The sequence below is a fragment of the Sturnira hondurensis genome, unplaced genomic scaffold, assembly GCF_014824575.4.
Source record: "Sturnira hondurensis isolate 20B ecotype Veracruz unplaced genomic scaffold, ASM1482457v3 Scaffold0013299, whole genome shotgun sequence".
NCBI classification, from domain to species: domain Eukaryota; kingdom Metazoa; phylum Chordata; class Mammalia; order Chiroptera; family Phyllostomidae; genus Sturnira; species Sturnira hondurensis.
Window position 1 is genome coordinate 5,970,745 of NW_028085930.1, and position 23,129 is coordinate 5,993,873.

Here is a 23,129-nt window from a genome sequence, read left to right on the forward strand (position 1 = left end):
CACATCATTTAACTAAGCCTCAGATTTTACATCTGTTAAAATGAAAAATGCCACTAATTGCCTGAGAGACTTGTTTTATATAATATACGGTTTCTCGTGTACTGCCTGGCCCGTGGCAGGTATGATATGTATTAGGAAGCGCTCTTTTCCCCTGGGGTTGTGCATATGTTTCGGTGTTTTCGGACCTCCTCTAAGGTACTCCGGGCCTGCGGCCTCACTCCCTGAGCCGTGGGTACTAGGTCACCTGCCTGCGGAGCCCGGGGACGCTCTTCACAAGCCTAAACCCCAGGGAATCGTCCCGAGTCTTCCCCCAACCCCCAACCCGGCTCAGTAACACACTCCTGGCTGCCCAGACTACTCCAGCTTCCTTCCGCGGCGGCAATAAGATGTCACTTCCGCCGGAAGAGGCGAGCGCGTCCGTACGGTTGGCGCGAAAGTCAGTTCGGAGATTCGGCAATTTCCGGGTTCTGCTTGTTTCTCGGGGTGGGCGCGCCGCGGGGTGCGGCTGGTGTGTGCCGGGCTGGCGCCCGACCCCAGCCGCTCTCCTGCGGGCCGCGCGCGCCCCCAATCGCCGCCTCCAGGGCCCCTGTCTCCACCGAGGTGAGTGAGGCGCGCAGAGAAGACCCCGCTCCTTCCCCACTCCAGATGGGGGTCGCGACGCCTCCTCTGGCCTTCACGGCCCTGGTTTCCTGCCCTCGTAACCGACGGGTGGGACTTTGACTCCCGGGAGGTGTGGCTGCTGCTGCGACTGGGCCCGGAGCCGGGCCTTTTCCCGGGAGCTGGGGAGCAAGAGCGTCCGGCCTTACGGGGCATAACCTTGCTACCTGGCTTGCACGTTTATATTTAAAGTCCGTGTAGTGAGGGAGGAACACAGACCTCGAGGCTCTGGGTTGCCGGCAGAGACAGATTCATTCCGTGTGCCCTTAGCTGAATGCAATTGCTTTTCTTTGTCTGGCGGAGCTTAGAGCGCCTTGGCAAAGGCCCTCCACGTATTCGACTTACGGACGTCGATTACGTTCTCTGACTTGCAAGGACTGGCGTTGTCATATTTATTCTTGACTTTGCCCATATTCCAGCGTTTCTTACAAACGAAGTGGATGAATTCATGGACAAGGCCAGAATGTCCTCCCTTATGCATTCTTGTCTGGGCAGAAAAAATAGGTGCTTTAAGCTTATAACGTCATGGGTAATGTGTTTTTGTTTTTGTTAATGGCTCCTTTATTTTGGCAGTTCAAAAATGTCCGGAAATGACAAACAGCCACTTTTTGTGAAGTTTTTGAAGTCTTCAGGCAATTCCGAATATTTTCTTAAAGCTCTTGAGGTAAGAACAGTTGGACAATATCTTGTTTGATGCTTGGAATTTATTTTTTTCTTAGGGTTTTTAATTTATTGGGCTTTTGTATCTTAGTAATAGTTATTTTCATAATGCATAGTTTTACTTTAGTCTCCATTAACACAGATATATCATTGTTACATATTTTATTACATATTTGGGGGAGCTTTAAATCTATTAAGTCTTCTATTGAAAGTAGCAGACCTTCTTGAAAATTAAGTTGCTTTCTTTTGTCTACTTATCAGAGTAGACCTTTGTGTGTTGAAGAATTTTGAGTCAGTTTTGTATTAGTTACAAATAATTTGTTGGTTAATTGGTTAATGTTAAAGTATGTTTCATTATGTCCAGTATAATATGGGAGAATCTGGGGATAGTGTGGGGCCTTGCTGCTCACAGACCCCAGCAACATCAGCATGGCTTGAGAGTTTGTTATAAATGTGGAACTTGGGTCTCAGCTCAGACTTAGCCAATTAGAATCTGCATTTTAACAAGATCCGCAGTGTGATCCTGTGTACATTAAAGTTTAAGGAGCCCTGTTGTAGCAGGATTTTCCTTACAGTTCACTCGATCAGCTAATAATTATTGGTGCCCACATCTGATAAACACTGTTCTAGTACTTAGGATGCATCAGTGCTGTTTTCTCAGAGTTTACATTCTATTCTAGCAGGAGGAAATAAACAGTTATCAGACATGACAAATCAGTAAACTAGACAGCATGTTCCAGTGCGCTAAGTGCAATGGGAAAAGAGCAAGACGGGTTAAGGGGTCCGGAAGACATTTGTTGGGGGTGAAAGAGACCCAAAGGTTGTAATTTTAAATAGCATGTGATCAGGGTATCCTTTATGGAGAAGATATTTCAGTATACTTGAAGGAGATGAGATAGCCATGTGGACACATGATTGTGATGAGGGCTTGAGGCAGAGGGAACAATCAGGCCCCTGGGAAAGTGCTTAGAGTGTCTCTCCAATGTTGGTGTGGCTCTAGTGTGGTGAGCAAGAGATAGAGGAAGAATATTAAGGGATGCTTCACAGAGTAGGAGTAAAGAGGTCTTGTAGGGCTTTGCAAGGACTTTATGGCTGGTTCTTTCGGTGAGATGGAGTGCCACTGGAGGCTGTTAATCAGAACAGTGACATGATCTTACTTAACTGTTTTAAAATGATTACTGTAACATAAGGACTTCAAATTTTGTTCAGAAAATATTTGAGTACTTACCTGGGTGCCAGGATACGATAGCAAACAAGATCATGAAATGTTTTCAGTGTTATTTTTCTGCATGACATAGATTGGAGGAAAAGGTTATTTTTATTTTAAAAAGTATGATCAGGAAAGGTATCTCAGAGGAAGTGACATTTGATCAGGTCTCACTGAAGTGAGGGATTGAGTACCTGGGAGAAGAGTATTCCCTGGGAATAGAAATGAGAGCAAAGTCTCTAAATGAGGTCATGCTTTGCTTGTTCCAGTCATAGCAAGAAAGCAGAAGTAGCTAAAGAAAAGGCAAGATGGGTGAATGGTAGAAGGTAAAGACAGGGAGACAGGCAAGGGCCAGACTGTCATATGGTGGTCTTGTAGGCTATCATAAGAAATGTGGATTTTATTCTGAGTGTGCTGAGAAGCCATTGGAGTTGGGTTTTGTTTTTCCTTTTAAGATTTTACTTATTTTTAGACAGAGGGGAAGAAAGGGAGAGAAACATTGATGTGTGAGAGATACAGAGATCAGTTGCCTCCCCCATTTCCCCAGCTGGCTATCTGGCCCACAATCCAGGCACGTGCCCTGATTGGGAATCACACCAGCAACCCCCTGGCTCTCAGGCTGGTGCTCAATCCACTGAGCCACACCAGCCTGGGCGAAATGGAGTTTTTGAGCAGAGAGTTACATGACCTGATTTATATTGTTAAAAATATTGCTAGCGTTCTATGGAGAATAGATTCGGGGTAAGGGAGGGAGAAGGAAGCACTTTAGAGACTTTTACAGCGGTCTAGGTGAGAGATGGTGGTAGCTTCCAACAAGGAAGAGGCTGGATTTTGAAGATAGCGTTCATAGGGTTTAAATACAGGTGACTAACTTCAGGTGCGGTCTTTTTTTTTTTTTTAATGTGATTTATTGCTTATGCTATTAGAGTTGTCCCAAATTTTCCCCCTTTGCTCCCCTCCACCCAGTACTACCCATTCCCTCCTCCAGCACCCACCTTAGTTCACATCCATAGGTAATACGCATAAGTTCTTTGGCTACTCCAGTTCTTACTCTGTTCTTAACATCCCCCTGCCTATTCTGTACCTGCCAATTTGTGCCTCTCAATCCCTGCACCTTTCTCCCTATCCTTCCCTTCACAACTGGTAGCCCTCCATGTGATCTCTATTTCTGTGATTCTGTTTCTGTTCTGCTGGTGTGCTTAATTTGTTTTATGGATTCAATTGTTGATCGTTGTGAAATTATTGCCATTTTAATGTTCACAGTTTGATGTTTTTTAAGTATATTTTATCTATTATGCTATTACGGTTGTCCCATTTTTTTCTTCCCCTTTATTGCCCCTCTGCCCTGCACTCCCCACCCCTCCATCATTCCCCCCACCTTAGTTCATGTCCATGGGTTGTACATATGTTCTTTGACTTCGCTGTTTCCTATAGCATTCTTAACCTCTCACTATCTGTTTTATGCCTATTAGTTATGCTTCTTCTTCCCTGTACCTTCCTCCCAACCTTGCCCTTCCCCTCCCCACTGATAACCTTCCATGTGATCTCTATTACTCTGGTTCTGTTCCTGTTCTAGTTTGCTTAGTTTTTGTTTTTTAGATTCAGTTGTTGATAGTTGTGAGTTTGTTGTCATTTTACTGTTGGTAGTTTTGATCTTCTTTTTCTTAGATAAGTATCTATAACATTATATATATATATATATATATATATATATATATATATATTATATAATAAGGCCTTGGTGATGAGGAACTCCTTGAACTTGACCTTATCTGGGAAGCACTTTATCTGCCCTTCCATTCTAAATGATAGCTTTGCTGGATAGAGTAATCGTGGATGTATGTCCTTGCCTTTCATAACTTGGAATACTTCTTTCCAGCCCCTTCTTGCCTAGAAGAAATCAGCTGATAGTCTTGTGGGCACTCCTTTGTAGGTAACTCCTTTCCTCTTACTGTTTTTAAGATTCTCTCTTTCTCTTTAATCTTAGCTAATGTAACTACGATATGCCTTGGTGTGAGCTTCCTTGGGTCCAATTTCTTTAGGACTCTCTGGGCTTCCCAGAAGTCTCTTTCTTCCACCAGAATGAGGAAATTTTCCTTCATTATTTTTTTCAAATAAGTTTTCAACTTCTTGGTCTTGTTCTTCTCCTTCTGGCACCCCTATGATTTGGATGTTGGAATGTTTAAAGTTGCCTAAGAGGTTCCTAAGCCTCTCCTCATTTTTTTTTTGAATTCTTGTTTCTTTATTCTGTTCCAGGGGGTGTTTATTTCTTCCTTTTGTTCCATATCGCTGATGAGTCCAGGTTTCCTTCCCTTCACTATTGGTTTCCTGTATATTTTGCTTTATTTCACTTTGGGTAGCCTTGATTTGCTCCTTCACTTTGCAACCAAGCTCAATCAGTTCTGTGAGCATCCTAATTACTAGTGTTTTGAACTCTGCATCAGGTAGGTTGGCTATCTCCTCGTTGCTTAGTTCTTTCTCTGAGGTTTTGGTCTCTTCCTTTGGGCCATGTTTCTTTGTCTTGGTGCACCTGTTATGTTGTAAGGGGGTGGGGCCTTATGTATTTGCCAGGGTGGGGCAACCCTCTTTGCTGCATTGTGGTACTCTCTGGGGGGGAGGGGTCAGAGAGGAAACAATGCTGCTTGCTCTGCTCTAGCCCCACTTTCCAACAAACTCTCTCATGAGACTGGGAGATTCTCCCACCGTGGCAATAAAACCTTTGCAGTAGTTTACAGCTAGCTTTGAGTCTTTAGTTTCCCGTTCAGCAAGCCCTGCCTTGCCTGTGCAGCCCACCACCATGCCACTAGCCCTCTCAGCCAGCCCCACCTCGCCTGCGTAGTGCACCACCTTGCTGCGTCCTCTCCCCTTAGCTGCCCTTGTCCATCTCTGCCCCTCATACCGATGTGGATAAATGTTTCTTTAACTCCTTGTTTGTTGGAGTTCCGTGCAGTTTGATTTTCTGGCGCTTCTGGTTTATTGTTTTTAGATTGGTTGCTATCCTTTATTTGGTTGTGTGATGAAGTGAAGTATTTTTACTTACGCTTCCATCTTGGCCAGAACATCTTATGTTCTTTTTCTTAAATAAGTTAATTTATCATTTCATGTAAAAATAGCTTGGTGATGATGAACTCCTTTAGCTTTACCTTATCTGGGAAGCAGTTTAACTACCCTTCCATTCTAAATGATAGCTTTACTGGATAGAGAGTAATCTAGGTTGTAGATCCTTGCTTTTAATCACTTTGAGTACTTCTTGAAGTATCCAGCTTCTTTGAAGCTGTTCCTCAATCCCTTCTAGCCTGCAAGGTTTCTTTTGAGAAATCAACTGACAGACAGTCTTAGGGGAACTCCTTTGTAGATAACTAACTGCTTTTGTCTTGCTGCTTTTAAGATTCTTTATCTTTAACCTTGGCATTTTAATTTTGATGTGTCTTGGTGTGGGCCTCTTTGCATCCACCTTGTTTGGGACTCTCTCCACTTCCTGGACTTACATGTCTATTTCCTTCACCTAATTAGGGAAGTTTCCTTTCTTTTTTTTTTTTTCAAATAAATTATCAATACCTTGCTCTTGCTCTTTTTCCAGCACCCCTATGATTCAGATGTTAGTATTTTTGAAGTTGTCCCAGAGGTCCTTAGCCTATCATTGATTTATTCTTCTTGCTGTTCTGATTGAATGTTTTCTTCTTTCTTATGTTCCAAATCATTGATTTGATTCTCAGTTTCATCCACTCCACTGTTGGCTCCCTGTAATTTTTTCTTTATTTCACTTAGTGTAAACTTCATTTCTACCTGGGTCTTTTTATGCCATTGAAGTGCCCAGTGAGTTCCTTGTGCATCCTGATAACCAGTGTTTTGAACTCTGCATCTGATAGATTGCTTATCTCCATTTTGTTAGATTATTTTTCTGGAGTTTTATTTTGTTCTTTTAATGGGCCATATTTCTTTGTCTCCTCAATATGGCAGCCTTCCTGTGTTTGTTTCTGTGTATTAGGTAAAGCTGCTTTGACTCCCTCTCTTAGGAGCATGGCCTATTGTAGAAAAGTGTGCCTATGAAATTGGATGGGGCGGAGACTTAGGTAATTGCCTGGCAGGGCAACCAGTGAACCAGGTTGATGAAGTCTCAAGTACTCTAAGATGGAGCCTCTGTTTTGTCCAGGAGGGCAAGTCCCTGGGGATAAAACCCTGATGCCAGACACTTCAGTTTCTCCCCATATGCCACTGGTGCCGTTTGAGCTGCAGCCTCAGTGCTAGAGCTCAGAGGGAGTGAGTCTGTGTAAGTCCTAAGTCCAGTAGGGACCCTTTAAGAGGAGATGTCTGAGAATCCTACAGTTTCTTCCACTGCCCCAAACCTCCACTGGTTTTTACAGCCAGAAGTTATAGGGGTTTATCTTTCTGGCACTGGAACGGTGGGCTAGGTGGTCTGGTGTGGGGCTGGGATCCCTCACTCCCGAGATATCCCTCTCGATTTTTATCTACCCCATGTGGAGTGGGACTGCCTGTTCCACGTCTCCAGTCCTCTTACCTGTCCGAATAAGTATGACTTCTTTAATTCCTTGGTTGTTGGACTTCCATGCAGCTCAGTTTTCTGGTGATTCTGGGTGATATTGTTTTGTAGTTTGGTTGTAGTTTTTTCTATGGTTGTGCAAGGAGGCAAGCCATGTTTGCCTAGGCCTCCATCTTGACCATCAGGTGCAATTTTATTTTATTTTTTCTTTCAGTCAATAAAAGAATTCCAATCAGAAGAATATCTTCAGATTATTACAGAAGAGGAGGCATTGAAGATAAAGGAGAATGATAGGTCACTCTACATCTGTGACCCTTTTAGTGGTGTTGTCTTTGATCACCTCAAAAAGGTTTGCTGACTTCCAGTGTATTCCTTTATGTGTGTGTTTTTGGTTTTGTTTTGTTTTGTTTTATATCAGCGGACGTAAATTCTTCACTGAACATGAAGTGTTATGCAAGTTATGAATACAGAGGGATCCTTTCGTTTGGGGAGACCAGAATATTTCTAAAGTCTAATTATGTTATAATAAACTTTTGTTATATGTAATTTTTATATTTCCAGGGATTTGACTTTGCTTAGTATGAGTGAACCCTATAGTAATGAAGCATTTTAGTGGAGTTCTGTGGTGCTTAAACTCAGTGTGATTGCAAAATATTGCAGGGAGAAATAATAAAAAGTAGGAAAAGACCTCAAAGTAATGTGTGGCTACTTGCTGTCTCTCCTACATGCTCATGCAGGCAGAATTTTAGTGCCTGTGCCTCATACATTCTCTGAAAAATTGTATGCTAAAAGGAAGCATTTTGGTGATGAGTATTGCTGATACACCAGTGAGCCATCTTATTCCTTTCCATTGATTCTAGAGTCTACTGACTCCTTTCTTTTTTGGTGTCTGGACAAGAGAGAATCATTGAAATAAAAGTAAACAGGCTGTAATTCCATCCAGATTATAAAGAAGTGATTCTGTTTGAAGGAGAAGAAAACGTAGAAGAGTAGGTAGATGCAGTATCTGTACAATTTGTGGAGGATCTGTGCTCGCTTTTGCTGAAAGCACTGTTGGTCTTCTCCTCGTTTTGGAAGTAACACTGCTTGTCAGAATCAGTAGCATCAAAAACTGATTTTTTTTTCTGGCTGACCAAGAAGGTAATAATCATTTACAATGTAGATTTTTAAGTTAGTCATGCCATGGTGACTTTCACAACTGTAGGCTTTTTAGCTTGGCTGGAAAATGCTGGTGTCAATTATCAATGAAAATAAAAGGTCATTTTTTCAGTAACCTGCAGCATCTTAAGAGAAGTTTTTGTGGGTCTTCCATGGGAAGACTTTGAATTGCAGACAGTATTTAAAACACAAGTGTAGAAACTGCCAAGGATTATGTGGGTATTTTTGGTGACAAAGAAGTATTTCAGAAAGGAGTTATTTAGGCTTATACTTTTAAACTGCTTCATTGGATAGATGCTTTATTTGAAAAGTATATATGGACATTTCCTAATTATTATAGCATAAGATGGGTGTCAAACTCATTTTCACTGGTGGCCACCTTAGCCTTGTGGTTGCCTTCAGGGGGCCAAATGTAATTTTAGAACTGTGTAAATGTAACTACTCCTTAACTAGGGGCAAGGAGCTCGGCGCTGCTGCCGCGTAGAAACAAGGTGGCGGGCCGGATAAAACAAGGTAGAGGGCCAGAGTCGGCCCGTGGGCCTTGTGTTTGCCACCTGTGGCATAAGAATGTTGTTCCTCATATCTCCCATCAGTAGGATTGTGTTTGCTTCAGAGATTAAAATTTCAATGGCAATTTTGAATGAATGTGGCTCTTAGATCTTATTTCTTTTAATAGCTTGCATTGTTGGATTTGTTTTTATGTGTGGGTGCATGTATTTAATTAGAAGTGTGTCTGAGAAATTATATGATGGTTTTTATTTTTTTCTTATATAACAATATGGTTATTTTTATGTGGTGGTCATCGGTGTCTATAAAGAATGGGTAAATACTACAAAGTGTAATTTTATAAAACTGAAGTTCTTTTCTCTACTTAGCTTTTCCTTTTTTTATAGCTTGGCTGCAGAATTGTTGGTCCTCAAGTCGTCATATTTTGTATGCGCCACCAGCAGTGCGTCCCAAGGGCTGAGCATCCAGTTTATAACATGGTTATGTGTGATGTAACTATATCTTGTACCAGCCTAGAAAAAGACAAAAGGGTAAGTGGAGAGGTGTTGAGGAATACGATTAATGTGTGTGTTTCCATACTTAGTTCTTCCCTATGTACACTATACTTTGAAAGACTTTACACTTGGTGTTCATGACTTATAATGAAGTCAGTATACAACAGTGCATGTCTTTTATTTTTTAATAAATTGGATACAGAGGAATCTGTTTTATCGAAAACTGGGTAGTTGAATTTTTTTTTAATTTTAAAAGGAGACTCACTTTTATATAGTCAGTGAGTTTGCTTTTGAATCACTTACATTTTTCACTATAGTTAATCTTTTTAAAAGATTCTAATATATGTAATATATATAATATGTTATATATAATTTACATATTTTTAATGTGTCTGGTAAATTAAAATACATTATTAGAGAAGCAACATAGTTTAATAACTTCATGAAATTAAAAGATAAACAGGAAAATAATGCATAAAGGTAATTATTTTAGAATTTATTTATAATTTATATTACCGTACTTCCAAAAAGTAATTTGGTTATTTACTTTATGGTAATGAGAAACATTTGTGCATTCAAGCTTAACAACAAAATATTTATGGGATATTGTAATAAAAAGTGAAGAGAGGTTGTTTGCTTTAGTCTTAATAACATGTTTTCTCTTGGGACTACAGGAAGAAGTTCATGAATATGTACAAATGATGGGTGGACACGTGTACAGAGACCTTAATATGTCAGTTACGCACCTTATTGCTGGAGAAGTTGGTAGCAAAAAATATTTAGTTGCCGCAAATCTAAGGAAACCTATTTTGCTTCCTTCTTGGGTAAAAACACTTTGGGAGAAGTCACAAGAGAAGTAAGGAAAACATTTAAATATATTCTAGGTTTGAAAAAGTGATCAATTCTGTCATTCTGGCTTATTGTGGGTTTTAATAGGTTAGGTTTTATGGTACCTTCTTTGGATTTGTCATTCACGGATGAAAACGGGGTCATTGTTCTTTTCTCCAGTGAAAACAAGAGCAGCATCTAGAGGCTGTTATCATCAGGGTAGATGACAGGTGGAATGGGCTGTGGGCTTAGAGTTAGCTACAAGGTAACAACTGCTTTGATAATACAGTTGTTTTCAGCAGTAAATATTCGTAAAATAGTTGGGGAAATCAGCATGGTGGCTGTAACTCTTCTGTTGCTTTATCCTTCAATACTGTGCCCATGCATTAAGATGGAGAGCAAATGAGCCATTTTGGCTGCTGTGTTTCCTCCCATGGTGGGTATGTGTACGGTTGAAAGTAAACATGTAAGCCATTAGCTGGGAGGTGATCAGTCAATACGTATTAATTAAGCCCGTTTTATGTACTTGGCGTGAGCTGGGCAGTAGGTATACATAGTGAGCAAAACAGGATGGCATCTCTGCCCTTGTGGAGCTTAGAGCCTGTTTCAAGGGACAGAACTGAGCTTTCCCTAAAATCAGAATGACAAGCCTGTGTCCAGGTGCCACTGTTTGAGTTAACTAGGATTTTTACAGGCTTCCTTCAACACCAACCAGCACATCCTGATCGTGTCTCCACAAGGGCACCCTCATTCCCCGCCTGTTTCCCCAGCACGCCTGCCTAGCATGGCAGCAGATTGGCTGTGATATGTTTGTTGGTTTCTGTCCCCGTAATTGCTTATTATTTATATAGTATAATAAAAGGATACAAATTCCATTTTTCTACTAGGCAACCAAAATGAAAATTTTGGAAAATACACCACTTTGGCCACGTGGACTTAGAGTTAATGAAATGTTTTCCCCTAAAGCAGGTTTGAGAGACTGTCTGAAACACTTAATAGGGACATGGTGCCGACATAGATGAGCAGTTAGTGTAATTCTGAGTGTGCCTGTGAGTTCTATTTTCTTAAAAGTAATTAAAATCTTTTAAAAATGGGGAAAGCATTAATGATATTGTTTGTCTTCATTTTTCTGGTAAATTGTAAACTACTAATATATTTAATATGCTCATTTTTTCCTTTTTACCATTTGTTTTCCCCCAGAAAAATAACTAGATATACCGATGTAAACATGGAAGACTTCAAATGTCCTATTTTCCTTGGTTGCATAATCTGTGTGACTGGCTTAGATGGTCCAGAGAGAAAGAGAGTTCAGCAGCTCACAGTTAAGCATGGAGGCCAGTACATGGGGCAGTTGAAAATGAATGAATGTACACACCTCATCGTACAGGAACCAAAAGGTAAAACTGTGTTTCCTAAATGGACAAATGCAAAATTTTTTCTACTATTTAACATTTTAAGATTTTTTTGCAGAATGGCTTTTGCTTCTGACATGTCATAAACCTAGTATGATGGTTTTTTAAAAAATCTGACAAGGATAGTTTGGGTCGCAGTCTGTAGAGAAATTCCGTGACTATCCTAGTGTTTATTATCTAGGTCATTCAATAAATATAAAACAAAAATTTCCAGTGGTATTTTATCTAAATTTATTATCTGGTCTTCTGATTTTTTTTTAAGGATTTTATTTATTTTTAGACAGAGGGGAAGGGAGGGAAAAAGGGAGAGAAACATCAGTGTGTGGTTGCCTCTCATGTGCCCTGCTACTGGGGACCTGGTTTGCAGGCTGGCACTCAATCCATTGAGCCACACTGGCCAGGACTGATTTTTTTTTTAGTTTCCTGCACAGTTACCAAATACTTATGAGACAAGAAATTTGGATGAGTGAGAAGAAACCTCATAGTTGTAGCTAAATTACATTTCTTTCTAATGGCATGTTAAAGGTTTGGCTCAGTTTTTAATTGAATGACTGAATCAGCTGTACTGAATGAACTATAAGTTTTAACTTAAAGATACACTTCACAGAAAATGAGGCCATGAAGAACAAATGAGTAGAATTCCTTAAAATTGCTATTAATTTTGGTGTTCAATTATCTTTCTTTTAATTTTTATTTATTTATTTATAGAGAGAGGAGAAGGAAGGGAGAAAGAGAGGGAGAGAAACAGTGATGCAAGAGAGAAACATAGACTAGTTGTCCCCCACATGCTCCCAACTGGGTACCTGGCCCACAACCCAGTACCCTTGCTGGGAATCGAACCTGTCACCTTTCCATTTGCAGGCCGGCACTCAATCCACTGAACCACCCCAGCCAGGGTGGTGGTCTATAATATTTATATCTATTATGGAGAATATTTTTTACCAGTACCCTTGAAATATATACAAGTTGATGAGAAATAATTTTGTTAGTATTTTTTATTACCTCATATCTATACAGTGATTTGCTCAGCTACCTACATAAGAAAAAAATTAGAAAAATGCTGTTTAAATTAATTGGTGATTGTACTTAAGTCAAAAACTTGGATATGGCCAGTTATGATACTAGGATTCTAAGAAGAGTTGATAACTAATATGGATGTTTTCTAATTCTGAGGGTAGTTCATTTCCTCTCAAAATTAAAGAAGTAACCGTTTTATGTTATTGTTTATTACATGTTGACCTCAGTTTTCTCTGTGATATTGTTTCAAAATACATTGTGTTAAAATATTTTTAAGACAATAAAGTTATCAATTTTTACATAATTTATCCATCTACATATCTCTCTTGCACTACAGTTAGAATCTGATGACGTAGGAGTAATCTACTCAAAGCTGATATTTTTTATATTGCAGACATTTCCCTTGTTCTCCTCCCTCCCCACTGATAACCCTCCATATGATCTCCATTTCTGTGGACCTGTAGTTCTTCTAGTTGTTTGCTTAGTTTGTTTTTCTTTTTTAAGTTCAGTTGTTGATAGTTGTGAGTTTGTTGTCATTTTACTGTTGATAGTTTTTATCTTTTTTTCTTAGATAAGTCACTTTAACATTTCATATAATATAATATAGGCTTAGTGATGATGAATTCCTTGAACTTGATCTTATCTGGGAAGCACTTTATCTGCCCTTCCATTCTTAATGATAGCTTTGTTGGATAGAGTCATCTTGGATGTACGTCCTTGCCTTTCATGACTTCAAATACTTTCCAGCCCCTTCTTGCCTGCATGGTTTCTTTTGGGAAATCAGCTGAGAGTCTTACAGGAACTCCTTTGTAGGTAACTGTCTCCCTTCTTCTTACTGCTTTTAAAGTTCTCTCCTTTCATTAATGTAATTATGATGTGCCTTGGTTTGTTCTGCGGTCTGATTTCTTTGGGACTCTCTGAGCTTCCTGGGCTTCCTGGAAGTCTGTCCTTCAACAGAATGGGGAGGTTTTCCTTCATTATTTTTTCAAATAAGTTTTCAATTTCTTGCTCTTCCTCTTCTCCTTCTGGCACCCCTGGAGTCTTATTAAAGTGACATAATTCTGTGAGTTATCCCTGTGTTACAGATAAACTTGTTTAAATAAATTAAGTGATGGAGGCTATAGTCAAACTGAGTCTAATATTATTTTAAGTTACCCTACAGTTGCCTCTGTTTCTATATAATTTTATAAAAGATATAACTCCTTACATAGCATGTGTATTTATTTAAAAGTAAGAGTAATTACTGGTAACTTTAATTTTGTCTCATGTGCTTTTTAAATAACCTATCATAAATTTGAATATTTCTGCCAAGGCAGAGTTTAATGCTTTGCATTTCTCTTTCTCTCTTTCTTAATGAATTATAATAGGTCAGAAATATGAGTGTGCCAAGCGATGGAATGTACATTGTGTGACCACACAGTGGTTTTTTGACAGTGTTGAGAAAGGTTTTTGTCAGGATGAATCCATATACAAGATAGAGCCTAGACTGGAAACAAAGACTATGCCTGATACTTCAACTCCTACTGGCCAGAATAACACAGGTGATAGTAAGTCTCATTAGAATTAAAGTAAACTTACCAGTTTTCTGTGTAAGAATTGATATGTTAATAGGATCAGTGAACATAGTAGGGAATTCTCTCTTTCATTGCTCTGCTTCTAGGCATAATTGTATATTAACCAAACTGAATGAAAAATTAGTCCAGAACTCCTGATGTTTTTCTTAATATCGAATGCATACTTTCTTTCATAGTTTGATGTAATGCAAAAGATGATTAAAGAAATTAAGAATACTAACAGATAAAGACTTAAAATGAAAACTTAATTTTAAAAATTTGATGTCCAAATACTATTAGTGCATTTCCTTTATTAGTTTGCTGAAATTGTTATAGATCATCTATATTTGTATAAAATTTAAAACTGTTCCTATTTGTAGGTGACATGTCGGCAATTTAGCAAATGCTTATAAACTTTTTTCTCAGATGTAAGCTTCTTGGACCTTAAAGCCAGCAATGTCAAATTTTTATTAAAAGCAAGCCACTGTTAAAATAAATATGTTAAGTATATTTTTATTTAAATAAAATATGAACCTTAGTTTTAGTTTCCTTTTTCATGCTTTGCCACCAAGATTTCAGTAAAAACACTTGAATCTTAATTTTGGAAGTTGTTCATAGCCCTGTGTGTATAAGAAAACTTAATCTAGAGGAAAGCATGTAATCACAGTCATTTTATCTTCTTAACTGGGTTGCGTCTTTGTTGACTGTGCAGGTCGGACTCTCTCAGATGTCAGCCACATTTCCAACATCACTGCAAGTTGCATAAGTGAATCGATGTGTAACTCCATTCTTAATAGCAAAGTGGATCCTATGCTTGAAAATCTAGAAAATCTGGATGTCAGTGCATTTCAGTCACCCGAGGATTTACTAGATGGTTGTCGGGTATGTCTTTATTATATAATAATTGCAGGAAATGACAGTGTACATCAGTACTTCCTAGTCTGACTTTGAAAACCCTTCAGAGTTGGACTTGCTCCTTATCTGCATTAACCTTTGACACTAGCTAAGCAGATGCATTTATTAGGCCATGTCCATCCTTTAACTGTCATGGTCCCTCTGCCTGGGATGTGCCTTCATTTGTCATCCTTTGAGGTCCATTATCAGTTTTCAGCTCTTCTGACCTTCTAATTACATTAAACTTTCCATCTGCTGTGTTTTGAGATCACTTAATATCTGAACCACTTAAAGGATTTTTAAGTGCTTATAATATGCTAGACACTGTGCTGATCATTTCATACATATTATTAATATGTATAAGCTTATTTAATTCCCACAAATAACTCTAAAATGGATATTATCCAGAGGCTGAGATGTAGAAGATGAAAGTCTCGTTCAGAGTCGCAGACCTTGAGTAACCAGCTCTCTCCTCCATGGCCTGTAGCCTGGATTTCTAACTGTTAGACCCACTGCTTTGTTTAGTGTCTCTTAGGCTGTTTAATGTTGTAGCGCACAAATAGCTACTTTGTAGGTGCCTCAATGGAAACATCATATGTTTTGGGTCTCCCAGAGCTGAATGCTTACTTGATATATTTCTGCTTGTAGCATGAATAGGCCATGCGTTCATTCCCAAAGAGTAGCACAGATTTAACCCTGTTCTATTGTTAAGGAAGGAAATTGAGCAAATTACCTCACCTCCCTTAAATTTTAGAACTTACCAACTTACTGGCAGAACAGAAAGTGTCTTGTAGATTCATTTATTAGTATATCTTAGAATATTCTAATTCTGGATATGACTTAATTACTTTTATAGGAAGCATATATTTCTAATTTTTGTTTAAATATATTCTAGTAATGGAGGCTGTTTAGTTTGGAATATAAATGCACTTAGAAACAGATTTGTTGTTAAGAAATTTTTTAAAAACATAAAATACGAAAAGGATTTTTGTATTGATTAGATATGTGCATATATAGTTAAAAATAAATTTTCATGTGTTATCTACAAAGCAGTGCTTACCTCTTGACTTAAATTTTCTTGTTTATTTAACTCTGTGAAGAACATATCTTGAATTACAGGTAAGGAACTGGTTTAAAGGGCCTAAGTAAGTTGCCATGGTCATGTGGTTAATCATTGGCAACTGAACCAAAATTTAAACCTAGGGTTTCAGAATTCAGACTTAACTCGTTTCTATAATTATTTTAAAATTTACAAGTAATAAGATGTTTAGATTTTTTTAAATTATTGATTGATTTTTAGAGAGAGAGGAATGAGGAGAAATGTCAATTTGTTTTCCATGTATGCATTCATTGGTTGGTTCTCATATGTGCCCTGACCAGGAATGGAACCCACAACCTTGGTGTGTCAGCATGTGCTCTGATGAACTGAGCTGCCTGTGCTCTGGCTGGTGTAGCTCAATGGATTGAGCACGGGCGTGCAAACCAGAAGATCACGGTTCAATTCCCAGTCAGGGCACATGCCTGGGTTGCGGGCCAGTTCCCAGCAAGGGACGCAAAAGAGGCAACCATACATTGATGCTTCTCTCCCTCTCTCCTTCCCTTCCCCTCTAAAGATAGATAGATAGATAGATAGATAGATAGACAGACAGATAGATAATAAACTGCCTGTGTTTTAGAGATTACTATGTACATAACTAATATTTAGATGATAATTTACTTAAGATTTTTATTTAAAGCATCAGAATAATTACTGAGTATCTACTATGAGGGATAAAATGCTATGGAATTATGAAGAAGTGATAAAAATCAAAATTTCAGGATTGTTAAAAAATCAAAGTTTCAGAATACACCCCTCAATATATATTTTCTTGGGGTTTTTTCTTCATTTTTTTCTGTCTTAAAACATACACAAGAGTTGTTTATACACAGTAGATTTTAACATATATGTTTCATAAATGTGAGACAAATAAAACATCTTACATGCACTGATGTGAAGTAAATTTTTTTTTCAGATATATCTTTGTGGTTTTACTGGCAGAAAACTAGATAAACTGAGAAGGCTCGTTAACAATGGAGGTGGAGTTCGTTTTAACCAGCTCAACGAAGATGTAACTCATGTTATTGTGGGAGATTATGATGATGGATTGAAGCAGTTTTGGGATAAATCAGCCCACAGGTTTTGTTAGTTTTTAATTCAAACCAATTTCTAGTCTAATAATTTTTCTTAAAATTGCATGTTCATGTAATTTTGGAAACTGCATGGCAAGTGGGATGATGGTCTTTATAATTTAAGCTAATGGATAACTATGTACTATTTTCATAGGCCTCATGTGGTGGGAGCAAAATGGCTGCTGGAGTGTTTCAGCAAAGGTTATATGCTTCCTGAAGAGCCATACATCCACGCTAGTTACAGACCAGTGGAAATTCCACTCTCAGATCAGCCTGAAAGTAAAACATCCCTTTTTAAAAGGAATAGCAGCTTCTCCAAGAAAGAGTGTGCTTCTGCCGAAAAGCATGAGCCAGCTGATGAAGAGCTGCTCTCTCAATATGTGAATGATAACCCAACAGTAGGTAAGTAGTTGACTAGTATCTATAGTCATTAGGAACTACTTCAGTAGTATTAATACATTTGTGATTTTTGCCAGGTTTTTGAAATTTTAAATTAAAATAACCTTTTTCTTTCAGTTTTATGTTTATAACTTTTTTTAGGCAGGCAAAGCTAAGGGATTCTGAACCCTTTGATCCCTTCTCTCTTCAAGAGTTCTACTTTGACCTGTTTTATATCTGGCATCACTTAGTGTAAGTTTGTAACAATGTGAATTTTTTTATTTTTCAATTACAGTTTATAATATTCAGTATTATTTTGTGTTAGTTTCAGGTGAACAGCATAGGGGTTACACACATATACTTCACATAATGAATCAAGAGCATCAAGTGGATCCTAGAGCTAGTGGTTCCCCTGCAGCTGTCTTGGCAGTAACCTAGACCCTTAGAATCTAAGGAGGGACAGGTGTTAAGCCTTTGGGCTTCACACAAATGGGATGAAATCCAAAATATTACTATAGAGCATTTGGGGTATTGAATTTTTTTAAATTGTGATAAAATATATATATCATAACATTTAGTATTTTAACCATTTTAGGTGTACAATTCATTGGTTAGCTATATCCACATAGTTGTTACCATCCATTCCAGAACCCAGCTTATAGTTTATGAGGACTTGGTATTTCTAAGTTGTTTTACAGGAGCAGTGTAAAATTCCTCTGGGATTCTTCTTCCCACCTCACTGATGTGTAGACATCAAATTTTTCCCCCTAGCTGTGATTGTGAGACAATTATAATTGCAAAAAAAATGTTTTTACATTTTGTATTAAGAATCGCTACTTTAAATATGCTTTGCAGAATGTTTTACAGTAGCCAGCCATCTTTGTGTTCCCAAATTGAAGCTCTATACTCATTAAACAGTAACTTCCCATTTCTCCCTCCACCCACTCCCTAGCAATCACCATTCTGTTTTTTATGAATTTGACTATTCTAGATAACTTATATAAATGGGATCACACAGGATTTGTCCTGTTGCCCTGCCTGGCGTGGCTCAGTGGATTGAGTGCCGGCTTGCAAACTGAGGGATCGCACGTGCCTGGGTTGTGGTCCAGGTCCCTTAGTCGGGGGAGTGTGAGAGGCAACCACACATTGATGTTTCTCTCCCTCTTTCTCTTTCCCATCCCCTCTCTAAAAATAAATAAAATCTTTAAAAAACTATTAGAAAAACAATATTTGTCCTTTTGTGGCTGGCTGAATTTACTTCAGTTAATGTCATCGAGATTCATTCATATTTTAGCATGTGTCAGAATTTCCCATTTAGTTTCTGTGTAACTTGAAGTTGTAGTGCATGTTGATCTTCGTTTTTCTAATAGGTTTTTAACTTAAAATCAGTCTTATCTGAGACCGATACAGCTATCCCTGCCTCCTGTGGATCAGCATTTAGTATGCCGGACCTTTTCTTTTAACTGTAAATTTGATTGATTTACAGTTGTTATTTGTGATATATCTTGATTATTTTTCTATCTTCGTATTTTGTACTTTGTCCCATTTTTCTACACTTCCTTGTTTTTTAACACTTTTGCCTTTTGGGTGGATTGAGCTTGCCCCTTCCTGCCTCAGCTCCCACGCTACACTTTCTTTCCCTCTGCTGATTTGGAAGTTATGCATACTATTTATACTTTCAGTGGCTACCTTTCAAATTTTAATGTGCATCCTAGCTAAAATCTAAAGTTATTTAGAATTTTATATTCCTTCAATAATACGAGAACCTTGTAACACTTTAACATCACTGCTGGCCGCATCCCCTACATATGCACTTACTAAGACACTCAGATTATGTGATTTTTGTCTAATATTTTTATTGTCCTTTTTAATGTCACAATTAAATATTGTCATTATTGTTCCATATGGTCAATATTTTTTAATTTGCCAACATGTTTAGCTCTTTTTCCTCCCCATTTCTTATTTCTGAAACCTTTCCTCTGGAATCATTCGCTTTCCTCCTGAAATGTATCCTTTAGAAATTCCTTTATTTTCCGTTTTTTTTTTTATTTTGCCCTTTTCCTTAAAAGATAGTTCTGCTAGATATACACATAGTTACTTTGACGAAGCCACAGGTGGCAAACAAGGCCTGCGGGCCAAATCCGGCCTCCACCTTGTTTTATCTGTCCCAGCACCTTGTTTCTACCCGGCAGCAACACCAAGCCCCTTGGCCCTAGTTAAGGAGTAGTTATATTTATACAGTCCTGAAATTGCATTCAACCTTCAAAGGTAACCATGAGGCTGGAGTGGCCCCTGGTGAAAATGAGCTTGACTCCTCTGGCCTAAGCTCTTAGGGAATATTATTTTATTGTCATTTGTTTCCATGGTTGCTCAGTAAGAAGTCAGATGTCATTCTAATTATTAGTCTTTCATAGAAAATCTGACTTCTGGCCAAGATGAAGGCGTAGGTAGACACACTGTGTCGCCTTACACAACCAAAATAAGGACAACAGCAATTTAGCAACAAAATAACAACCAGAACTGACAGAAAATTGAACTGTATGGAAGTCTAACAACCAAAGAGTTAAAATAGACACATTCATCCAGACTGGTAGGAGGGGTAGAGAGGAGTGCTGGCAAAAAATGCAGTGGCACCAGGTGCACAAGGCAGCAGCTGACAAACCCCAGGTGCGCAACACGGCAGCTGGCAGACCCCAGGCACGGGATGGCAACCGGCAGACCCAGCGAGGTGGCGATTGTGGAGCAAGGCACTGCACCCAAGGCGGCTGGCAGACCATGCAGTCCCACACTCGCACACAGATAAACCAGGTGAAACTGGGGAGTGAGACAGAACACGCAACCCAGGGCCCCAGAGCTAGGAAATAAAACCTCAAAACACCTTGAAAACACTTGTAGGGGGTTGAGATGCTAGGAGAGGCTCTCAGCCTCGCAGGACAGTTCATTGGAGAGACCCACAGGGTCCTAGAACATACACAAGCCCACCTACCCAGGAACCTGCACCAGAAGGGCCAGTTTGCTTGGGGGAAGCAGTGGAAGGGACTGAAATCTGAGAGAGAGCGGAGCAAGTGCCATTGTTCCCTCTCTGACTCCACCCCAACATACTGTGTCACAACCCAGTGACTGGTTTGCCCTGCTCTGGTAAACACCAAAGGCTCTGCCCCTCGTACGTAACAGGCACAACCAGACCGAAAAATTATGGCTCAAGTGGAGGAACAAATCAAAACCCCAGAGCCAATACTTTTAAGTGACCAAGAGATAGCCAACCTATCAGATGCACAGTTCAAAACATTGGTGATCAGGATGCTCACAGAACTGGTTGATTTTGGTCACAAATTAGATGAAAAAATGAAGGCTACACTACGTAAAATGAAGGAAAATGCACAGGGAACCAATAGTGATGGAAAGAAAACTGGGACTCAAATCAATGGGGTGGACCAGAAGGAAGAAAGAAACAACCAAACAGAACAGAATGAAGAAACAAGAATTCAAAAAAATGAGGAGAGGCTTAGGAACCTCCCAGACATCTTTAAACATTCCAACATCCAAATTATTAGGGGTGACAGAAGGGGAAGAGGGAGAGCAACAAGTAGGAAAGTTATTTGAACAAATAATAAAGGAGAACTTCCCCAGTCTGGCAAAGGAAATAGACTTCCAAGAAGCCCAGAGAGTCCCAAAGAAGTTGGACCCAAGGAGGAACACACCAAGGCACATCTTTACCCAAGATTAAAATGAAGGAGAGAATTCTAGAAGCAGTAAGAAAGAAGAGGATAGTCACCTAAAAAGGAGTTCCCATCAGACTGTCAGCTGATTTCTCAAAAATGACCTTCCAGGCAAGAAGGGCTGGAAAGAAGTATTCCAAGTCACGAAATGCAAGAACCTACAGCCAAGCTTGCTCTATCCAGCAAAGCTTTCATTTAGAATGTAAAGGCAGATAAAGTGCTTCTCAGATAAGGTCAAGTTCAAGGAGTTCATCATCACCAAGCCCTTACTGTATGAAATGTTAAAGGGACTTATCTAAGAAAAAGAAGATAAAAAATATGAACAGTAAAAGGACAGCAAACTCACAGTTATTAACATCCACACCAAAAACAAAAGCAAACTAAAGAAACAACTAGAACAGGAACAGAACTACAGAAATGGAGATCACATGGAGGGTTAGCAACAGAGGAGTTGGGAAAGGTACAGAGAAGAAGTAGCATAGATGGTAGGTAGAAAATAGGAGGAAGGCAGGAATAGTATGGGAAATGTAGAAGCTAAAGAACTTACGACACATGGACATGAAAGGGGGGAATGTGGGTGGGAGAGGGTGTGCGGGGTGGAGGGGAATGAAGGGAAAATGGGACAACTAATAGCGTAACCAATAAAATATATTTAAAAATTTTTTTCTACCTGTATTTAACATCTTTTATTTTTCATGTCTAGGTGTTATCACTGATTTGTCCACTGATTCTTTTTTCTTTTCCCCCCATTCTCTATGTTCTCTAACTCCCATTAGCTCTGTGTATAGGTCACTTAACCTTTCCTTCTTAATTTCATCAGTTTCCGGAAGTTCTAATTCTTTTAATAGTCTCTTATTTTGTATTCATGTTTCTTGTTCTTTATTTCTTACAACACATTTAACTAATCGCAACATCTGAATGGAGGAGTGGGGAAGTTCTCTTGGTTATTGTTCTCGATGCCTGGTTTTCTCATGTGTTTTGTGATATTTATCATTCTTATTAGGACTATGGGAATTCTTGGAAGCCTGGGGTGAGAGTTTGTTCCTCCAGAAAAGATTTGTGTCTAAATCTTCCTGGAGCCTAGGCATCTCCCAACTTAGGACACCCCTGAGTGAGTTTATTGGCAGGATGTCTTGGACCATCAGGCTTCTGTAAATGTATACCCTTAACTAATTTGAGGACCAGTTCATGATGACAGCTTCCCTGGAGAGCTGTGTTTTCCCCTTGACCCAAAGCCAAACCAAGCGTACTGCTTATCTCCTCTTGTAGGGTGTGTTTGTGGTGGTGCTAGTTGATTGGGTTTTGGTCCACATTTCTAGTGAAGGCATTTCCCTTGAGGGTTTCTAGACTTACTTTCCTAGGGTGTACTCTGCCCCACTGCTAATTTGTGTGAAACCAAAGGCTTAACACCTGTCCCTCTGCCAGGTATCCTTATATTTTAAGGGTTTAAGTCGCCAAGGTAACTTCAGGGTAACCATTAGCTTTAGCAACCATTTGAGGCTCTTCATTCCTTTCATGTCTAAAAATGAAATGCAATTTCATTTCCCTTGCTTTCTTATAATCTCAGCTACGCAATTATAAGGATGTCTTTGATATTTCATGCTGAATTTTCCATTGTTTTATAGTGAATGTTTTGCATGTCTACCCTACCATATTTCTAGAAGAGAATTTCCAGTATTCATTTTTTTATTCATGCTATTTACTTTCATGATGTACTGCAGAATTGGCTTTTGTCACACCAGCTGCTTATGCTTTACTAGTGTGTCACAGCAGTTAGATCACCCTAACTTCCCAGGGTATTCTGCTAGAAAGAAGCCACACGTTGGCGGGGAGCAGTTTCGAGCTCTGTCTTTCAGCAAGGGCTCTTAGTGGAGGAAAACGAGTGGTTCTCAGGTCTTCCTTTCTAAGACTTGGAAAGGAATTGCTGACCGTAAGTCTCGGTGAATCCCCAAGCGCCTTATAAGGAATGTAATCA

The 23,129-nt window shown here is 39.1% G+C and overlaps 1 protein-coding gene across 3 annotated transcripts in view; it reads left to right on the plus strand.

The window, feature by feature from the left end:
* The first annotated feature begins 436 nt into the window (after positions 1 to 436).
* The window catches only part of TOPBP1 (DNA topoisomerase II binding protein 1), a 58,961-nt gene continuing 36,268 nt past the window's right edge, over positions 437 to 23,129 (plus strand). For 2 of the 3 annotated variants that reach the window (XM_037061259.1, XM_037061261.1), the window contains exons 1-10: positions 437 to 600; positions 1,231 to 1,321; positions 7,240 to 7,374; positions 9,077 to 9,220; positions 9,859 to 10,040; positions 11,213 to 11,409; positions 13,809 to 13,988; positions 14,707 to 14,876; positions 16,901 to 17,064; positions 17,212 to 17,459. In XM_037061259.1, the coding sequence (XP_036917154.1) occupies positions 1,238 to 1,321; positions 7,240 to 7,374; positions 9,077 to 9,220; positions 9,859 to 10,040; positions 11,213 to 11,409; positions 13,809 to 13,988; positions 14,707 to 14,876; positions 16,901 to 17,064; positions 17,212 to 17,459 (1,504 nt within the window). In that variant the 5' untranslated portion in view covers positions 437 to 600; positions 1,231 to 1,237. The remainder of the gene's footprint in view (positions 601 to 1,230; positions 1,322 to 7,239; positions 7,375 to 9,076; positions 9,221 to 9,858; positions 10,041 to 11,212; positions 11,410 to 13,808; positions 13,989 to 14,706; positions 14,877 to 16,900; positions 17,065 to 17,211; positions 17,460 to 23,129) is intronic. The other variant, XM_037061260.1, reaches the window with a different exon arrangement.